The 22,433-nt window shown below is 35.2% G+C and overlaps 1 protein-coding gene across 1 annotated transcript in view; it reads right to left on the minus strand.

Annotated features, from left to right (window-relative positions):
* Positions 1-22,433, minus strand: part of kcnh8 (potassium voltage-gated channel, subfamily H (eag-related), member 8) — a 127,657-nt gene that overhangs the window by 31,403 nt on the left and 73,821 nt on the right. Inside the window, exons 7-11 of the mRNA XM_088929047.1 lie at positions 9,147-9,351; positions 7,466-7,663; positions 3,355-3,554; positions 2,058-2,307; positions 51-265 (exon numbers count right to left, since the gene is read on the minus strand). Of these exons, the coding sequence (XP_088785173.1) occupies positions 51-265; positions 2,058-2,307; positions 3,355-3,554; positions 7,466-7,663; positions 9,147-9,351 (1,068 nt within the window). The remainder of the gene's footprint in view (positions 1-50; positions 266-2,057; positions 2,308-3,354; positions 3,555-7,465; positions 7,664-9,146; positions 9,352-22,433) is intronic.

Below are 22,433 nucleotides of genomic sequence, written 5' to 3' on the forward strand. Positions count from 1 at the left end.
CTTACACAGATAAATATAAAAACAGCGTATTAATGAATTGTAATACTCACATCACTCTCGTGACCTTCTCGTAAGTTGTAAGTAAGATCCTGCTGAATGTCTTCCACAAACTTGTGAGCGTATTCAGGGTACAGATCCAGAACCTCATATAATCCTTTGAGGTTTATACATTGCAGATCACAGTATGTCAAAGCTTTGACGTCTGCATTTGTTTTTATCACTCTGTCATTTATTGAAAGGTTAGCTCCAATTAGGTCTCCTTTTCCTTTAAAATAATTAAAAAACTTATTTTGATGAAACAAGTTTTTTTACCCAGTAAAAAAATCACTATTACTTTGTAATTTTTTAAATGATAGTGTGACTTTAAAGAAAATAAACAGTGAATTGGTTTAAGTATAATAATATAATATATAATAATATAATAATAAAAGGTTTAAGTATAATAAAACAACATGATTGATTTGTCCAAAAAATTAACTTGTTTTGAGTTGACCTTAACTGAATATCCCATTGAAGGAAAATAAGACTTTTTACTCAATTGAACTTCCTTTTGACTATTTATTACATTCAATATTACAATAATACAAAATACAATGTATTGTACGCATTGCGGTATACATGTATTTTTTCACCACCTATCAATCAAGAAAGACTAAAAATGTGGTTTTACTTAAAATAATTCTAATTTTATTTTTGATTGTAACATTTTATTTCAAATGTTGATGAGCTCTGATCATTTCACACAATAAATATCAGAAATTCCTGAAGAGGTTTATGATTCTGAAAAGACATATATTAAGGCAAAGACATAGGCAGTTGTTTTACTTTAATTAGCGTTCATCAGTGTGGTACAGCCAAACTTTGACCACCAAAATGAGTTTAATACAGATCACATAAGAGCAAGCAGAAGTCACTATGAATTATGACATTTAAGAAAATTAATTTCCACTGTTTAGCTACATCACATTACAAACCTGTGACAGAGGTGTTGAATACTGTTTATCCATCAAGTGTCAAATTATGTGCATGGATATAGTTGTACCATAAGTTTCTTTGGACAAGTATAATCCAAATATAAAAATAAAAAGTACAACCTTAAAAAACTGAATGAAAACAGTCTGAGGTGACTTCTAAATCATAATATTTAGTCCAAGTCTGTCTATAATACACTGGCGAACTGTAATGAAGGTGAAAAAAGCTGGGCATGGCTACTTATTGTCATTTTAGACGATTCTGTTCACAAACAGATTATTGTGAAATTTTAAACACAGTATAACTATCTATTATGTAAGATATTTATATAAATATAAGAAAGCTATGGTCCTGAGTAAAGATAGAAATCATGCAATTCAGAATTTTTATAATCATAAATGAAAAATCTACTGCCATAAACTTGAAGGTATTAAGATGGCTGCTTGTGTCCCTTTACTTTTAAAAACAAAGATTTTAACAATGTGTGTTCCTTTTGAATTAATCATGATATATAAATGTAATTTATTATAACTGAAATAATCTCTGAATTTCTGAATGAATTCTTCAAGAACACTTCAAGAATCCTGAGGATTGCTGTGCCTATTTCTGTGCATATATTTAATTTTTATGCAATCCAATCCATTATACTTCGAAAATTAAATTAACTACAGTATAGCAGATCATATTTTTTCTGTTATCTTTAGGGTTTAATAATGGTACCTTAAATCACAGTTCTGTCAGAGAACTTCTACTAAGACCAGCAGTGAGCTTATGGCTCAAGGTTGTGCTAAACTTCAGTTTTCCTTAACGATTTGTTCATTTTTAATCGCAGCCTTTAAAGGTTTTGAATGCATATCTGCTGGGCATGATTTCACGTAAAGGCTTAACATTTGAAACAATTGTAAAGGAGTTGAATCAAAATTCTTACTTAAATAAAAATATTTTGTAACCAAAACTTTTCAGAATATAATTGTTTTTGCTTTATCTTTACTAAAAACTGACATTTCTCTCACAGTATCACAGTTATCCTACAGGACAATGCAATGGGACTATGTATTGTTATAAGAAATTAAGGGCTTACCTACCAAGTATTGCTAATACCATGCCATCTTTGAGGACTTCCATGGAGCCTGAACAGACAAAGAAAATGGCCTGCAAGGCATCTCCCTGCCGCAAGAGGTACTCCCCAGGAGCACAGAAGGATGTTTTGATATGCAATGACAGAGACCTGAGACAGCCTCTACTGGCAGACTCAAACAGAGACAGCTGCAGAATCTCCTTATTCAAGTGCATAGTAATGTCAGAGCGCAATTCATCTGGAAAATCCTTTAAAAGCTGCAGAGGCACGCAAGACGAAAAAAAGAAGAAAGAGAGCAGTATTTGTAATGATTTTTATGTGAATAAGATCATCAAAAGATTATGGTCCATTCCCATAACTCTTCTCCAGGAAAATAGTTAATAATAGAAAGGATAATTTGAAACATTTTTTAAATTATAACATACATTTATATCAGTATGCACAATTAATTTTACAGAAGCATTAATGAAGCAGAACTAACTGCATTTTATATAAAACTAAATATTTTACACTGATTTTAATAGCACTTTTTAAAAAATTAAAAAGTCCTCAAATCTGCAGTCGTCAACAATCTATCATTTTCATTCACGGCACAAAGACTGTGAGTTTGAAGAATATCAGACCTAAGAGACAGGGTACGTAAATTATGTCTGCAGAATTAAAAAAAAACATCGATCCATAATCTAACAATATGACATTTTATTAACTCAGACAGTGACCTCTTGTATCTTATTTGATTAATTATAATAATACTTAAGTATGTTTTTAGTTGTAGTTCTAGTTTATATTTTTACACTTGTAGACATATAGTATTTTTGTCACTTATAACAGCTAAATAAAAAATATCCACATTTCTAATTTGTTGCATTTTGAACTATCTATATATTTATCTAGGTATTTATAATCCTTCATAGAAAAGTTCCATGTAGAAATTAAATTTTTTGGTAGTAGAGTTTCAAACCTCCAAAACCACGCACAAAACGACATAATTTTGAAGCCTGCAAAACAAAAAATCCAAAGATTTTATTTGCAAAACATGGATTATGTCTATCCTAATGCAAAGTGTGATGCTCTAATGTGGTCTTGCCAACAATCAGTAGACATTATGTGCTTTAAAGCATGAAAAATGTGTTTTATAAATCAAAAATGTATAATATGTCTTATATTCCATACTGTGTGAAGTTTCATCACATAGACATACTATCATTTGTTTATAGGACAAGTACCCATTCATGTTACTTTAGGGTACGTAGATACAATGGATCTAAAAATGGGAAATGAACAAAGTTACATTTAAAAAGTACCTCATTAGCATCAATCCCATTATTGACAGACCATGTTGTCTGGAAATATTCCAACATTCTTTGTTTTAACTGCTGTGGCAGGTGATGGACCCGTATGAAGTCCTTAAGATCCTTTGTTCTTGTATGATAGAGTGACCATCTCGAGTACATGCGCTGTATTATAGCAGTCACATTGCCAAACACCAGTGCGTGCATCAATGCTAGAGACAAAAAAAAAATGAATGAGTAAAAACAGTGAACAGCCAAGCACAGGTGGTGGATTACATTTACATGCCTTGCATGCAAAACAAAATACTGTAGTTTTCCTGGATTTATATTAGCACAGACTTTGAAAGTGATAGAATATGTTTCAGTGCAATATCGAAGCTTGATCACAAGATAGAAGAAAATAATGTCCCAGACACACATACAACATCATTGGTATCCCTCTTCAAGTTACTGGTCAAAGGATCTCCAAACTAAAATTAGACAACTACAATAGAAACATCATGAAACAAACATGTGACCACATTAGCAACAACACTCCAAGCCTCCACCATTCACAACATGGCAACAAGGACCATATATAGTAAATGGTATGAGGATATGCTTCAATGGATGACTGCATCCAGTGATACCATAGGAGACAATATGATGTCTCACAAATGTAGCACTAGCATCTTTTCAGATGTGATTAGACCAGCCAAAACATTATGTGTCTAGCCTGATCCATTGCTGTTCTTTCTGCTTCTGTGTCTATGAGACACCATGATTAGAATCATCATCTAGCAAAAGTACCATGTGATAACAGGAAAAGTAGAGTTTAAAAGTAGTTTTCCAGAATACTGGACAAAGAAGAAGAGACCTATTTAAATTACTTAACAATGTCAAGACATTCCCAGAATCTGACATCATGACATTCCACATTTGAGAAACCGTTTACAATATGATTAGATCTTACACCAGAGAGTAGAAAATAGCTTTACATGATATTATCTATGAAGGATCAAATATACACTGTAAAGAAAATATCAGTGAATCCTTGGATTACAAGGGTTTTTGTAGGTAGAATTTGTACTTTCTCAAAAAAAAATGTTTGAAGAAATTGCTTTACTTCTTTCATTCATGTCCCTTTTCCAAACAATTCTAGCCTCTAGGGGTTTGGATGAAGCATGTAATAAAAAAACAGAGGAAGCACTTTTCTTCGTCTATGAGGTACAACAGATTACAGTATATACTGGGTGACAAACTTGCAAAGAGCTAGGAAGCACATAGTGAGATTGCAAATCCTGGAATTAGTGAAGACTATCCTCAGTAAAAATATCTGTTAGAATGTGAAACCACATTTTTTTTTGCATGTGTGGAAGAAAATTACTGTGATGGTATGTAAATAATATCTCAGTACCAAAGTATCTGGAGTAGACAATTTGCAATTTATAATTTGTAAAATTAAATATCCTGAATTGTAACCCCATGTAATATTTTTTTACCTTATTTGATTATTTGTGCATTTTTATGTATTGTTAGCATTTTACGGTATTTTTGTGAAATGTTTTTTTCTAAGTCTCTAAGGCAAAAAACACAAATAGCACCCATCCTAAGCAATTTGTCTCCCCCATAGGGCACCATTGATATTCACGCTTTTTAGACCTATCTCCCAGTTGTGGGGAATAACTGGGAATATTCTGATTTTGCAAAATCCACAAATCCATTAAACTGAAATATGCTTAGAATTAAGAAACTCTTATGACAAGGGAAAGTGGCTGAGGTGCATCTCATGAGTAGCACTCCTCTATAATACTGGATCTGTGCACATTAGCATTGGCATTTTGGAGTATGCAATCACTATGTAATTGACAGTGAGCTTTCCTATACACAACTTGTTGGTGATGGTTTTTGAGATACAGTATATATAATTCAGACTGGACCAAAGGAGACATAAGATATTAGCAGATCATACCACAGAATGTGATACCTCAGCCACTGATTTGAACTGTGGGCACAATACTGTCTAGTGAAGGGATTTTCTCCATACCTCACATGAAATATCCAGCCTTTGTTCAATGTTGTTAAACATCATAATCGTTCAGTGTATGGTGCAATTGTAGGTGGCCCCTGTGTTTTTTACAGATACAAGTTGGTTGTAGATTGTCACTATACTTTGAACTTTTCCAGATTTTACTGCCTATTATTTCTCAAAATATGTGAAATCTGGGAGTCTCCCATTTTCTATGCCCTTATGAGTCTGAGCCTGGGTCATGTAACTGGCCAGCTGTGACTGGGATTCCCCAAACAGTGGTGTACCATTGGCTAAGCATCACCAAGGGTAAGGTGGTTTTAGCCAGCTACTGTAGAACTCTATTTGCAACCAGTGACACAGTTACCCCGAGACCTCCTGACCTTGTACAGGGCTGTGTTGTGAGCTCCTTGAGTCCTGAAATGTGCTTTCTTCCTTCTGCTAACTACTGTCTATAAACCCCTGAGTGTCTTGAATTAACACATTAGCCAGGTTTGCCATTGCTGATCTATTTGCAATACTGTCTGTTAAACAGAGATATGTTACAAGTAAGTAACATACCATTCTCTAATAATTTAGTAGGACAGAACAAATATGATAGAAACTGTACAGAAAATAAACAATGAGCCTGCAGACTTAAGAAGACTTGTAAATAGCTTCCATATTATTGTTATTTTCCCCTGTCTGGTACCTGTTCCGTGATCCTGTTCCTGTATGCTTGTGCTGGTAATATTATGGGTGCAGGTGAGCAGTTCTTTGGACAGGCATCAGTCACAAAAGTCCAAAGGTGAAGAGAGGCAGTGGGCTGATGGTGCTTGGAAGATGGGGATCTCTCCTGTGTTCGGGAAGCTATTTTCCCCTAGACTCACTGCCTCCCATTCAGGGAGATGGACACAGGAAAACTGAATGTTTCCACCTGTTTGAGGGATCAACTGTCTCATGTTTGTTTTGTCTGTTCTCAGCGAGCTAGGTTTTCTTTCACTGTTTAATAACTTGCTGTCCAAACTAAAAAGTGGTTGCAGCTGTCATTCATCCTAAATCACAATAGAAATATTAGTTTTGCTCCAGTATGTTTTTGAGAATTAAATTAAAACCCGATTTCCTGGTGCTTTCTCACACACCTGTTTAGAAATGACTATGCTTCATATATTAGACTATATTTCCATACACTATCTTTAATTTATTTTAAAGTATGTCCATATTGCTGGTGAAAAATAAACATTCACACTAAACAACATCAATTAAGTAGAGACCATACATTAGATCATAAAAAATAATATCTACAAATGTCAACTCAGGCTATGATGTTTTTTTTTACTGTTTTAAAGCCTTCACAATTCAATTTAATCTTGCAGTACAGTTTTTGTTCATGATATGTCTCATTAAAAGAGTTTCAGCTGTCAAGGTTTCATAAGAAGGAAACAACCAAACAACACCAGACTTCATCCTGTAATTTTACACATGGATGCCCATTTCTGGACAATCATATTGCATTACATAAATTACTACATAACAGTAACTTTTTTAAAATATCTTCTTTTCATTCCAAAAGCTCTTGGTAGACAACAGCATTGTTTGGCTACCAGAAAATAATAACCACACTATGTGATTTGCAGGTCACATGGCTGTAATGTGCAGAATAGTTTCACATTTGAATGTTACACATGCAATCCACATGGCTGTAACATGCATATGCATCATCTTCCAGCCCAAATAATACAGTAGATATGAAAAAAATATATTTATACAGTAATCAAGATAAATAAAGCCACATAAAAAACAGATTGTCCAGGTTTTCTACTTCATTTTGAAAGATATTTCTAACTATGCCATATACGTTGCAGTCTGAAATGCTGTGTCCACAATATACTTCTTTAGTATATTGTGGATAAGACATTCATCTATCATTGGTTTCCATAATTCATAATTTAACAGTATGAATGTGCATACAGTAAAGGGAACAGAGACCTTAATTCAAATCTACCTATTCAAAAAGAAAATGAAATACATTTACAGGTTTGATTTATAGATGTGGACAGGTGTTTGTATAAGTTATGTTTTCCAGAAACAACCTGAAAATGTCAGTACAGAAATAAACAATAATCACTTACTTACCTCCTATTAGCATAGTACATATTGAGAAGATCTTCTCTGCATCAGTGTTGGCAGAGACATTTCCAAAACCAACACTAGTGAGGCTGCTTAATGTGAAGTAAAGGGAAGCGATATAGACACTTCGAATGGAAGGACCTGCAGAGCTGTTTCTCCCACTGTATGGAGATTCCAAACGCTTCCCCAGTTCATGAAGCCAGCCTTCAGCAAAGAAAGAAATAAGTCAAGCAAACTAAATCTTTGTCTTTTGTATATCTGAAAATAACCTGAACAGAAATCTGCACTGATGATAAATATGTTCTGGGTTTGGTAAAGTTTTATTGTTCATGAGAGTCCTAAAGCCATGGTTATTAGATAGAACAGTTTGTCTTTTGTCTCAGGAAAAAAATACTGTAGCCTTTTTATTTTACTTACTGTACTTCACTAAGGAAAATGGTTTTAAGTGTTCTGTTAAATATTATTCTTTGTTGGAAAAAAAATATTATGGGTCATGTTAAAAAATGGAAATGTCTGACTCATTTTGAGAGTTTGGGGAATAATTATTCATTTCTGGTAATTGTTTTGGTTAGAAAATCATTCTTAATGTATTTTTCTAGTCTTTTATTGTTTATTGTACATTGTTTTTGGTTTGTTTTTGTTTATTTCCATGATTAAGTTTTGAATTTATGTTTTAGAAAACTGAAATAGGTGCTTTCTCATATTTCAGTGTCTTGTAGCACAGATCAGTTCTGATAATATTTGTAGGCAATAGATCAGCTAATTGTTGAGAGGTATGAAGTGGTTCTGCATGTATAATTAAGAGAAATTTATCCTGCTTTATTTTTCCTGTTGTAAGGTTTTAATTTTTTGTTTACTCATTGTGCTTTAATATTGATTGAATTCATATAAGGGGGCATAATAAATGTGTTTAAATTTATACTTTTTATATGCTGTGATGCTGCAAGGGGCAGAGCCCTCAAGGGGCGGTATATCCCTGAAGCATCTTACCATTAATGGAAGCTTTTTCCACTGCCCAAAATGGCGATCAGAGCTGCCAACAATCACTGGGGCAGGGAACAGTTGTGCACCCTACTCCAATCTAGACAGAAGCAGACGCAAGGTGCAGAGTGTGTGAAGTAAGGACAACCAGATCTATGAGGTCAGTAGGAGGGATGATCTGTGAGATGCTGTAAAGACCGCGCCTGTAAGATGCTCCGAAGCTGTACCAGTGGTAGCTGTGAAGACAGTGTTTTGAGACTCCGGAAGACTGCACCTGTTAGGCTCTGTGGAACTTTTGATTATTATTGTGTTTAATGGTGGTTGGTATACTTACCGTGTAAATAAAGAGCATGATTTTGAACCTTATGGCTTGTGTTGGGGTTGTGTGTCTGTTGGCCAGGGACCCAACTAAAACAAATGCCCTGTTGTGACCTGCCCCATGTGCCATTTAATACTTCTCTAAAATATTAGCATGTTGCTGGTGAAATCTGGTTTGTAGAGAACACAGTTTAGTTTATTACTGTATATATAGTATAGTTTAGTTTATATATAGTTTATACTATATAAGTATATATACAGGTAGCTGGTTTATTACTGTATATAAGTTGCCTCAGGTTTAAAAAAACACTATGATTTAAGTCTTTTCTAATTACATGCCCTGTCTTTACACTTATCACTTCCCAAAAGATCAGTAAATAAAACTCACCAATGTCCCAAGTGAATGAATTGGCTTCCATCTCCTTCTTGCCAATGACATACCAAATGCATGCCATCCAGTGGGCCAGTAAGGCAAACATAGACATAAGAAGTGTAAGGACCACAGTGCTATGCTGTGAATATCGGTCCATTTTCTGCAGCAACCGCAAAAGTCTTAAGAGTCTAACTGTTTTCAAAAGGTGAACAAGTGAAACCTATGGAAACAAAATAAATCTTTGTTTTAAAGAGTATGATTAAACATCAAGTATGATGAGTTGGATCAAACAGTCTTTTGTGTTATTATACTATTTAATTACAGAATGTTTGGAATTTAAATTAAAAACCCCTCAAAGTTGTGATCTTTGCACATTTTTCTCCTTTCATGTCACATTTCTAAATGCTAAAAAATGAACATTTACCAATTACATTAAGAAAAACAGACGAATACAAATCACCAAAAATGTTACTGCTCAGATACATCACCACTGTTGGACTAAAAAAAGATCTAAAAGACATTATCTTTGCATTTGTTTAGGATTAAGTAAATGCTAAAGTGAATCTGAAGAGACGACATACAGCAAAGAAGACTGCCTATAACGTGACATGATGAAATAAGCTTGTAAGAAGACACCTGAAGCAGAAGAACCATCAGTTCAGAGAAGAATGGTCAATAAGCAGTGGATTCACAAAGACCAATGATGATTATTATGCAGCATATGTATCAGGTGTAATTTCTTTATTTTGTTCAGTTTTGTACTGTACAAGCATCAGTATTATAAAACCTTAGAAATAAAATTAGAATATGCAGCATTGCATTAAAAGCAGTTGTGAATTAGTAAAGGAAAATAAAAGCGGTAGTTATGGAATAGCTATGGTTTAATATTTCCTCATTATGCATGTTAAACAATAATTATTTCTTACTAATTTTAGAAATGCCCCTGAAAACCTTAAATATAATTCAGATGGCATATTAATATTCAGAGAATATGATGAGAGATATAATTAACTGAGACATCTAATTTTTAACATTGATGGAACAGGAAAAGAGGCTAAGGAGAAACTTCATACTGTATCATACAGAGAATTTATTTTTCACACACTTAGTGGATTAAAAGAATAAGATCTTTGTCATATCTGTACTTTTACATGGTGGGATCCATCCATCAATGCATTTTCTAACCACTTTATCCAATACAGGGTCATGGGAGAATCGGGGCCTCTCTTTGCAAGCAACAGGTATAGTTCAAGATACACCTTGGATGGAAAGCTAGCCCATTGCAGACAAACACAAACATACACACACTCAGACCAAGATGAGTTTTTCAGAAGCCAATTAACCTACCAGTGTGGACTTTGGGAGGAAACTGGAACATCAAGAGCAAACCCACATGAACATGGGAAGAAAATACAAACTCCACAGGTCCAGAAATCAACCCAGAGCTCCAAAACTGCAAGGCAGAAATGCTAACCACTGTGCCAGCATGCTGCCCTCACATTATGAGACAGAATGATAAAGATCTACTGTCTATAGATCCACAATATTTAAATATGAATTCTGTAATTGCTTCTCTCAGACACAGCTTGTGCATTTGTATGATCTACTGTATGTACATTTTGCCTGTATTATTTAGAAAATGTAAAGAAGTGGATCTAAATGCTGACAGAATTGCACTGTACATTCACTATTTTCTGAAATAAATTCAATGTGATAAAATATTGACAATATCACTTACTGTATGTTTGTGAAATTTATTAATCTGTCTAAATGCACAATGTCCAATGATTGTACATACCATTACAATCAATATTTTGAGAAAACCTTTCTAGTTACCTACCATGACCATCTAATACATTTCCCCTTATAAGGGATTTGTAATTTCTCTTGCATGCCAAATCACTCAATCTTATTCTGGTCACGCTGTGTACACATATGAATGGCTACTTTACTGCATTTCACAGATAGCCAGTGGAATTACAGTCTGAAGATTATATCAGAAACTATTTGGTCTTGATTGGTTCCATGTGTACTTAGAATCTTTATCCGAATCATTTCTGACCAACCTTAAATTTCTTGACAAAGAAAACCCAGATTCAGACAAAGCATCCTAGAATACATTAGAATTTCTCAAATGTTCTAAAGAACTTACTCCATGCTTCACAGAAATCCTACTCCGTTGGGCCCCTGAGCAAGGCCCTTAACCCCAACTGCCCCAGCTGTACCATGGCTGACCCTGTGCTCTGACCCCAAGCTTCTCTCCCTGTCTGTGTGTCTCATGTCTCAAGCTGGGGTAGGTGAAAAGATGAATTCCTAATGCAAGAAATTGTATATGGCTAATAAAGTGATCTTATCTTAAAGACAAAGTCAAATAGAACTCTTGGGCATATTATATCCAGATCGCCATTTTGTAAAAATTGAGTTTTTCTGACAAGCCATAATTTTCATTATTTTCATACATACAGATTGGGAACAACATTCTTATGTGCTCTTCCTGGTGGAGTAATATCCTTCCAGTGAATCGCTGTGAAGACGACACCTGGGAGACGCTATGACTGTGCATGAGTGGAGTTGATGCTGGGAGAGAATGGCACCCCTAAAGAGAAAGCTATCAGTGTGTAAAAACCACAATTAGTGAAGGATATCCTGGTATTTCTGCTTTGGACATCTTGATGATGGATGATTGGGTAAAACTGTGATAAGCATCTTCTTATGAATTCTTTATAGGTTTCATCAGGTAATGTCCTAGCCTGGGCATGCCTTTAGGACTGGATCCTTCTTCATTATTGATGGTGTAAGCATCTCAGATGATGACCCCAATGGGTTATAGATTTCATATTATTTCCTCAAAAGGATTTGAAACCAAATACTGGCTTTTACACTCTGAAATTTACTTTCTGACTTTACTTTTGTGAATATGTCCCAATGCTTATGGGGTGATTTGTAATCACTGGATTAAACACAAAGTATGTTCTAATATGATCAAGTATATGCATGGAATTAACCCAAAATAAAGTATATTGTATCGCACACATTATTTGTGTCATTATCATATCATAATAGATGTAATATTCCTATTTATTTTTTTCACTTGATTTATTAATTTATAAAATAACCATTGGTTAATTAAAGTGAAGAAACCTTGACACACACAGCTGCATTACCTACAATGTTATTAATAATGTGGAAGGCAAGTGTATAAATATACTAATTAGGTCATGAAGAAGCACCTGTTTATTCTAAGATTTACAAATTATGAGCTGGGTTTAATATCAAATGAATTTGAAATTGTAAAGTAAGACCAAATCCTTTGCAAAGAAATAAAAAATACACTTCAACATAAAACAACAATATTTAATAGTTGTATTTTTTAAATCAGAAAATAAAAGCATGTACTGTATTCTTGCTATAATTTACCTTTTTTACTCTGAGTAATGTCACATAAATTCAAACACAACCCTGAGATATTTGGTGAATTAATCACAAACGTGAATAGAAGAAGAAGTACATTTAGTCATAAAAGCACAACTATTTAATAAGTTCCAGGACAGTAGCTGGTAGATTTAATTTTATACCAGATACAAAGTCAAATTGAGTGTCCTGTAAATAGTCAAGTTAAGAAATTGAAATAGACAGATGAAAGCTGTCTTTGGAGATGAAAATCAGTAACAAACTTTTGATGTAAACCTCGTAGATAAAACATATATAACCAAGCACCAGGCTTAATTTTCCTTCCAGGCAGATTTTTTTAAATAATAGTGTTAATTAGTCACAGCTGAAGTTTATATTATGCGTTAATTTAATATGAAATTTTTGATTTTAGCCAATGTATTTTTGTTAAGGCAAATTACAAAAGTTAACCCGTGGCATTTGCAAACCTTAGTTTATTTTTCCTCATGTGAGGACTTTCACATTCTGAAGAGCATTGATGGACAAATGATAAAAGGCTGAGTTTAACCAGTAAAGGTGTTTGCCTGTCATGTCTGGGTCATGTCACCATTGGGTGACAATAATAATTCCCATCTATGAATTGGCTTCATTACTCTGCTCTCCTTCCCACTGATAGCTGATGTGTGGTGAGTGTTCTGGCGCACTATGGCTGCTGTCGCATCATCCAGGTGGATGCTGCACATTGGTGGTGGATGGAGTCCCCATTACCTGTAAAGCGCTTTGAGTGGAGTGTCCAGAAAAGCGCTATATAAGTATAAGCAATTATTAATTATTAATTAACAAATTTAAGCTGTGGCAAAAAATTGCATAAGCACTGCAAAAAGTAGATTTGAATTATTCAGACAAGGCTCTTTCAGCTCATGGTGACAGTGAAGACAGTGACCTGTGCAGCCTCCCAGGCACTTGCTGGCTTGTTGTCCTGTTGGTGAGAGACACCAATGGATGTATTGAACCTCCTGTAAGGGACTGTGTAGAGATATGAAAACTTTTGGCTATTCCAAATTAGGCGGAATTATAACACACAATGATGGGCAATTCTTATTTTAAATTTGAAAAGTAACAGGTTGTGGCAGGCCAGGTTAAGAATGAGCTGCAGCTACAGACGATCGGCCACTACAGACCACATAGCAGCCAGCCTGTAATGGGTTTAGAAATTCATATTCTTACATGAGAGCAATTAAGCTTTTCTTTGGTACATAAAGGCAATGCGCAACACTACTGGGATTTGGGATTTTTTTCAGTGCTTTCCTTTTTTTTTTGTTTTGACTGAAAAAACAAGCTGTCCAGACTTTACATCTACCAGTCATACTGTGCACTTCTGTGTTCACACCCTGGGAGACTGAGGCCTACAGTATCATATACTATTGGCATTATTCATGAGTCTCTAAAAAGGAACCACATTGTTTCGAACACATAATAATAATTATAATAATTGCTTACACTAATATAGCGCTTTTCTGGACACTCCAATCAAAGCGTTTTACAGGTAATGGGGACTCCATCCACCACCACCAATGTGCAGCACCCACCTGGATGCTGATAGTGCTGATAGTGCGCCAGTACGCCCACCACACATCAGCTATTAGTGGGGAGGAGAGCAGAGTAATGAAGCCAATTTATAGAGGGGGATTATTAGGAGGCCATGATTGGTAAGGGCCAATGGGAATTTTGGCCAGGACACCGGGGTTACACCCCTACTCTTTATGAGAAACACCCTGGGATTTTTAATGACCACAGAGAGTCAGGACCTCAGTTTTACATCTCATCCGAAGGACGGTGCCTGTTTTACAGTATTGTGTCCCCATCACTATACTGGGGCATTAGGACCCACATGGACCACAGGGTGAGCACCCCCTGCTGGCCCCACTAACACCTCTTCCAGCAGCAACCTTAGTTTTTCCCAGGAGGTCTCCCATCCAGGTACTGACCAGGCTCACACCTGCTTAGCTTCAGTGGGTTGCATGTTGTGAGTTGCAGGGTGATATGGCTGCTGACATACAGTAGCTGTCTACAGCTGCACCACAGTCATTTAATTTCTAAGGTGCTTTTTAGCTCATAGAATTGAATATTGAAAATTTGGAATTTAAGACCTTTTTAATAGACATGTCATTTTTTCTTGTGCAAGCCTGAATGATTACCTCTGAACTTCTGAAATATTGATATAATATTTCAAAATGAAAATCATATAATATATATCCCCATAGTTGTTAAATTTATTTATATCCAACCATTATCCCATGAGCAGAAAACCACTTATTCCCAGTTAGAACTGCAGCAACTATATTATACGCACTGTGTGATATGTTTCGAACATAGACCTGATTGCATCAATGTATTTGAAGTCAATACACTACTAAGTATGGTTACATTCCTCTCCTTTATTGGAAGTATATAATTAGAGCACCATAACATGAAAAGACTAATCCCTGATTACCTGTTCTTCAGAATTATAATAAAGAGGCATTTAAAGGCTCTGTCACCTCCCTCTGTCATAGATTGTGCACTATGAAATCTTACTAGCTCAAAATGACAGCAAAAGTTTCCTATAATATCTGCAACCCCCAGCACTACACAAAAATGACAGTGTGCAACATATAAAAAGCAGATTATTTTTAGACTATTACTGAAATGTCATAAATTCCCATGGTAGTCCACATATGTGCTGAAAACTCAAGGGACCATGGCTCTGACCTATAATTGCTGAAGATTTTCTAAATGTCCTCTTGAAAGATCTAGGCCAGCCAGAATTCACAATATCTCTTGCTGCAGTTTTACATGGATAATGTAAGCAAATATACTGTATGTTCGCAATTTATTTTGTAACTGTCAGCTTCAATCAAGTGTCACTGAAATTTTAGTAATTATAATGCACTATTAATTTTAATATCCAAAATAAATACAAACCAGTAAAATGTTTCACATATGCCTCAGCAAATCATTAATCAAGCATGCATACATTTTTTTAAGCTGGTAGGGCATGATATAGAGTAGATATAAAAAGTCTACACTTTCTTATTGAAATTGCAAGTTTTTGTGATGTAAATCCAGAAATCAAGATAAATCATGTCAGACATTTTTCCATCTGTGACCTTGCAACCAACACAATTGAAAGAAAAACAAATAGTAGATAGTTATTAGGAAAAATAATTGAAATTAAAAAACCTACAACACCCTGGTTGCATAAGTGTGCACACTCTTTTATAAAGGGAGCTGTAGCTGTGCTGAGAGTTAACCAATCACATTCAAAATCATGTCCAAAGGTAAGTAGCATACACCTGCCATCAATGAAAGTGATTCTGGTTAACTCCAAATAAAAATCAGCTGTTCCTGTAGGATTTCCTTGAAACTTTTGTGGTTGTATCCTACTAGAATAGCCATGGTCCACAAGGAGCTGACAAAACATCTACAGGATCTTATTGATAAAAGGTACCGATCAGGAGAGGGGTATAAAAGAATATATAAGGCATTGGATGAACCATGCAGCACTGTGAAGACTATCATCAATGAGTGGAGACACAGGGATACTGCCAAGATTAGGACAACCCTCCTGATGATGACCGGACTGGACAAGGAGAAAACTTATCAGGAAGGCTACCAAGAGGCCTACAGCAACATTAAAGGATCTGCGGGAATTTCTTTCAGGTACTGGTCAATCTTTGCATGTGACAACGATCTCCCCTATTCTGCACATGTCTGGGCTATTGGGTAGGGTGGCAAGACAGAAGCCATTTCTCACAAAAAAGAACATCCAAGCCCGTCTAATCACCCCAAGGCATGTAGGAAAATGTTTTATGGTCAGATGAGACTAAGGTTGAACTTTTTGGCCTTAATTCTAAAAGATATGTTTGGTGCAAAGACAACACAGCCCATCATCCAAAGAACACCACACCTACTGCGAAGCATGGTGGTGGCAGCATCATGCTTTGGGGTTGCTTCTCTTCAGCTGGAACAGGGGCTCTAGTCAAGATAGATGGGATAATGACTAGCTCCAAATATCAAGATATTTTGCCACAAAACCTGCTGGCCTCTATCAGAAAGCTGAAGCTGAAGATGAAGAGGAATTTCACTTTCAACATAACGACCCAAAGCACACATCCAAGTCATCCAAGGAATGGCTTCAGAAAAGGAAGCTCAATGTCTTGGAATGGCCCAGTCAGAGCCCATAGAAAACCTGTGGAATGACCTAAAGAAGGCTGTGCATAGGAGATCCCCTGGCAATTTGAAGGAGCTTGAACTTTTTGCAAGGAAGAGTGGGATAAAATTGCAAAGTTCAGGTGTGCAAAGTTGATAGACTTATTCACAAAGACTTACTACTGTAATAAATGCTTCCACAAAGTATTAGTTGGGGGGGGGGGGGGGGAGTTGTGCACACTTATGCAACCAGGGTGTTATAGGTTTTTTAATTTTAATTATTTTTCCTAATAATTATCTATTTGTTTTTCTCTTGAATTTTGTTGGTCACATTAAAGATGTAAAAATGTCTGACATGATTTATCTGGATATCTGGCTTTACATCTCAAAAACCTGTAATTTCAATAAGGGTGTGTAGACTTTTTCTATCTACTGTACAGTCAGTGGTGTGATTGTTTTACCTTGAATTAGTAAATGCTTACTGACTACACTGTGTTTAATTAGTTGTGAAACTATTCCATTAATTGTTGCGGTAATCCCCTGGAATTCTAAAACATTAATTGGAATATATTTTGAATTCATTTCTGTAATTGCTTTTCTCAAGTTTTAGATCAGCAACAAGACTTGAAAAACTGTTCTTTATCAAGTAAAGGGAAGATTCAATTTGACAATGCGCTCAACTTTGCTCCATTGTTTAAAGCTTTATCCGACAAATATATATTTTTCTCTATACCACACTGCATGAGGTAGCTGGGAAAGCATTGGGGTTTTGTGGGGCTGCACTCTCTCAAAGTTTATATAATAAGACTTCTCTTCATAAAAACATTCTTTTGTGACAGGTAACACTAGGATCCATCCTGTTCTTGTCAGCCAAGAACAGATGTTTTAGCACAGATTCAGTAAATGTTTTCAGGCATCTTCAAATCCCGAACATCTTTCAAGCTTTATAAAGCACATGCTCATGCACAGTAGCTGCAGCATCATGAAATTGCAATGTTTCCTCACTGTCCCTTGTTAATTGATGTAAAAACCAACACTTTTGGAAAAAAATATCCATTGCCACAGAATCTCTGGTAAGTACAGGACCTTCTTGTGAAGTACAATATACAATAACCCTGGCTTATGTTTAGATATCTGAAAAACATACTCTACTGTAAAGGAGCAAGTAAAGGTTTATTCCATGCTGAAAAGAGAAGAAAGGAAACACAACGTTTCAGCTGTGAAGCCTTCTTCGGATGTGTGAAGGCTTCTAATAGGCAACATATTGTACATGGTGTTGTTTTATGTACAGATGTAGCCATTCAAAATGCGTAGTAAAACCCCGTACAGCGGGTTTTGAGCTACAGGCTACCACAGTACATGATTCACTAGTCAAAATGATCGGCAGGTGGCACTTGTGATGGATTAGTTGTTAGTGAAACGATTGCATCATTTAATCTGTCTACTGTGCATGTTTTAATCTGCTTAATATGGAATATTAATATGACATTTTACAACTAAAGGGACATTTTGGTAGCTGAGCATAAAAATAAAAGAAGCATAATGTCTATGAACATCATAAGCAATATTAATTTAGGAATATAAATATATAATACAAACTGTATATGGCTGGTAGTGGTAGTTTAAATAAAAAATACAGTACATAACAGTATTCCACTTTCTTCATAAGCATTTTATACATCTAAGTCTTTCACTTGGTTACTTACTGTGGTTATTTTGTAAAAGTTTTGACATGCTCGTTCTGACTATATTAAGTTTATATACTTTATAAAAAGCTATAATATTTTAACCTTTTCTATGAATAATTGCGCTCATTATCGTAGAAGAAAAACATACTTTTTAAAATCCGCTTAATAGGGAATATAATATACAATTTTAATAACAATATTAATTTAAGAATCTAAATATTATATTTATATTGCTCAAAGTATTACCATAGTCCACTTTCTTTGTAAACATCTATATCAATTTCTTTGACTCATTCACTTGTGATTACATTGCAAACATGATATCCTGTCTGTTTCAGCTATGTCTCTAAATTATGCTTTGGTGTAGTGTAGGTGTAGCGTATGTGTAGTGGATTAGGTACTTGCCTATAAACCGAGAGGTCAGTGTTTGATTCCTTGTCAATGCACGCATTTTTCTTTTAACAAATAAGGACTCATTTAAAAAAAAAATAAAGCATTAAATATATGCATTATATTGATATTTTATTTTTATATATCACCACGTGTTCAATAAATAAATTGAAAATATGAATGAGTAAATGTGAATACTGTCAACAGTGGGAGTAAAAACAGTTCAACTGGTTTAATTTAATTCAAATTTAAGTACTGCATCCAAATGGGGAAATTCAAGACAAACCTTTACAAGAAGTCTTAAAACAAAATAGTATATATTACAATTATAATTGAGAATAACAAAACAATATTAAAAACACCACTGAAACCGAACTATAAGATCATATCTGATCACTTAATAATATTTAATTATTAATAATAACAATTTCAGACTGTTTGTATTTTGTTGAGGGTCATCTGTCACTGTTTTCACAACCTTCGCTTTCTTATTAAAATGCCTATTTTTGAGACAGGAGCCTTCAGATATAAATAACTTTGCCAACAAATGACACAGCCTAAACTTGCTATGGCTATGGCTATGGAGTCGAAGTTGATATGTACTTTGGTGCATTCGAGCCAATTGCCTCATCTCTTCGCTGGCCTAAGGAGGTCTGGTCACTGCTATTGCAGTGTAGACTAGTGGGCAAAGCTCAGGAAGTTTGTCCTACACTTTCTCTAGAGGAAAGTTTGAATTATGATATTGTAAAAGCTGTGACATTGTGTTACATCCCCGTGCGTGTCTGTGTTTTTGTTTTGTTTGTTCCACTTCCTATATTAAGATACCCCCTCCCCCATTGGTCCATCACTGCACCATCATTGCAGTTGTGACATCATCATCAATCAACTCCAGACCAATCAGCAACTAGATCTACAGTTTAAATAGCAAAGAAGTTACGACCTCGAGAGTTTTTACAACTTTGGTTAGCTTTCGGCTTTGGTCAGCTCTTTTCGGCTCAACTTCGGTTAGCTTTGGCTCGTGTTTGCATTTGCTCGCTAGTGTTCGTGTTTGTTCATTGTTAGTTTCAGCTTTGTTTGTTTGTTTTTTTACCTGTGTTTTGTTATTACTTTGCCCACACTTGTTACTCTCCTATTTTAATCTTGCTTGTGCTCATTTGTTACCCTATTCCTTGTTTGTGTATTTTCTTCGGTATTACCTGTTTTCCCATAATTGTGCAAGTGGTTCACTCATGTCATGTTATAGTTAACTGTGAACTTTTTGTACACCAGGGGGAAAAAGTATAGGTAAGGTTGTCGGGTTACACTGTGCACACGTACTGTAGGTTGTTTTCTGTCTAGACACACTAGGTTAGGGGCGTGTGCCACTTGTGTATTTTGGTTCTGGTTAGATCAGTGTAGGGAAGTTAGGGCACTTGAAGATGCCGAAGACCTTTTATTTTTGTTTGTTTGGGTTAGTTAGGTTAGACCTCACTGTATTGGCTAGATCTGTTTGGTTTTGTTATTTTCTTTCCTTTGGCACCACTCAAGTTCCTTTTCCCTGTGTGTTGTTGTGTCCTGTATTTGTACCAGTCACTTATTCACTTTTTAAAAAATAAATCCCTTTTGCACCAAACTTTTGTTGTCACGCTTCCTAAGTACCTCACCAGAAACCCACCTGTATCCAAACCCATCCTACTGTAAATATTATACCCCTTTACCCCTAGACACCTGGGCTCGTAACACACACGTGCTGCACTTGGGATTTTTAGTTTGTAGTGGTCCTTTGTATTACAGGTAATACGGTACTGCAGTTTGTATTATGGGTAATTGTGGCGTCCATTGCGGCTTTCAGTTTAAAGCATTTTACTCTGCACCTGAGCAATTTGAGAAATGTCGCAAGGCAGATGTTTTATCGATAGCGGGTTTTAGTCTCTTGGTTTACTGGGGACGTATCAGATGTTAAACAGAGAAAAGATACATCGTACACACTCCAGACAGATAAAGGTGATAAAAATCCGTTCAAAAGGGCGCAATATTTTAACACAAACTCTAACAGAGCCACTTGTGAGAGAAAGATGACTTTCTGCTCAATTACATGTGATCTACAGTACAGTCAGATAGATTTTAAATTCTTTAAGAAACATAAGCTGTCAAATTCACCTACTTTACGCAGTACATGACTTCTGAAAAGGTACCCTTTTCTCTTGTGCAAACTCATCAAAGGTTTTTTTTTATAATTCAGAAACTTGGACGATATGCCTCAAGGATTTATTCATAGTATAATCAAAATACCACCCCCCCCCCCGGGTCTAACCTCCTGCTGTTCCACACACCCGAATCCCATGAAGTCAGATCCACAGATATACCGAAACAGTAGCGCACACGGCAATGAAATGCAGTGAGTTCATATACTGTGTATACTGTATGATACCGTATCGTTTCAAAGCCACTACAGTACAGTGTGTGTGAAATATTAATTTAAGGATCTTAATACAGTATATTTATATATCTGGTAGTATTACCGTAGACCATGGTATACTACCAGTCCAAATATTTTTCTTAATCAAAATTTTTAAATTAAATTTCACGTTGCTGAAATTTGTATTAAGACAAAACATAGATTTTCTTAATGCAGATGTAAACCTGAAAGAGGCACATAGTATTAGCAACAAGCTATAATAACAAACTATTTTTACACATCCGACTATGTAAAATACAGTATATAGCCAAAAGGATTGCTCTAAAGGTTAATTCCAAGAAGAAAAGACAAGACTCAACGTGTCTTCTCTATAACTCTTCAGTTTGCAGCTCGTCCATGGTAATTCATAATAATAATATATATTAATATATATAATAATATATACCATATTGCATTTAAATTGGAACATTTTTACAGCTATAAAAAGAGACAACGTGTCTCCTCTATAACTCCTCAGTTTACAGAATAATTCCTGCAGAGCCACACAACTTAGTAAACAGTTGTTGGCTTACTTAAAGGTGTAACATGTCTTTACTGTCATGGTACAGTTTCAAAATATTGATAAGCTGGTCTTCAGTTACTGGAAATTGTAAAAATAACCCTTTTTCCCTCCTTTGTTTAATTTAAAGAATTCTGTGAAGAAATCCTTAATCACAAAACCATCACTGAAAATAATTCATCCAGATACACACTCACGCTGAAGCCAATTTTGCCAGAAACAATCTCCCAGTAAGTCTTTGGACTGTGCAGTACTGTACAGTACAATATACGCTTTAAAGTTTTAAATTTTAAAGTTTAAATTTTAACGTTAAATTGTTGGCTGATTACTGGTGGCTGAAATTTGGATTAAGGCAAAATATTGATTTTCTCAATTCGGATGTAAACCTGAAAGAGGTACATCACGTTCACAACAAGCTATAATAGTGGACTATTTTTGTATATCCGGCTATGTAATAACAAAGCAAAAGTAATTCTCTGATCGGGCTTTGAACCGCCTGGGTACAGCGCACTACATTACACTGCCACTGCTCATTACCATTATAAGGAAAACATTTTTTTTTAAACGAATGTCAAAATGTTTCCAAAACATCCACTTGTGATATTTTAGCTGTTCAGTTACATAATTCCATATTAATATTACTATCAAGTGGTATTAAATCAGTACAACTTTTTTTTACAATAACA

The sequence above is a fragment of the Atractosteus spatula genome, chromosome 12, assembly GCF_055471065.1.
Source record: "Atractosteus spatula isolate fAtrSpa1 chromosome 12, fAtrSpa1.hap1, whole genome shotgun sequence".
In the NCBI taxonomy this organism is placed as follows: Eukaryota; Metazoa; Chordata; class Actinopteri; order Semionotiformes; family Lepisosteidae; genus Atractosteus; species Atractosteus spatula.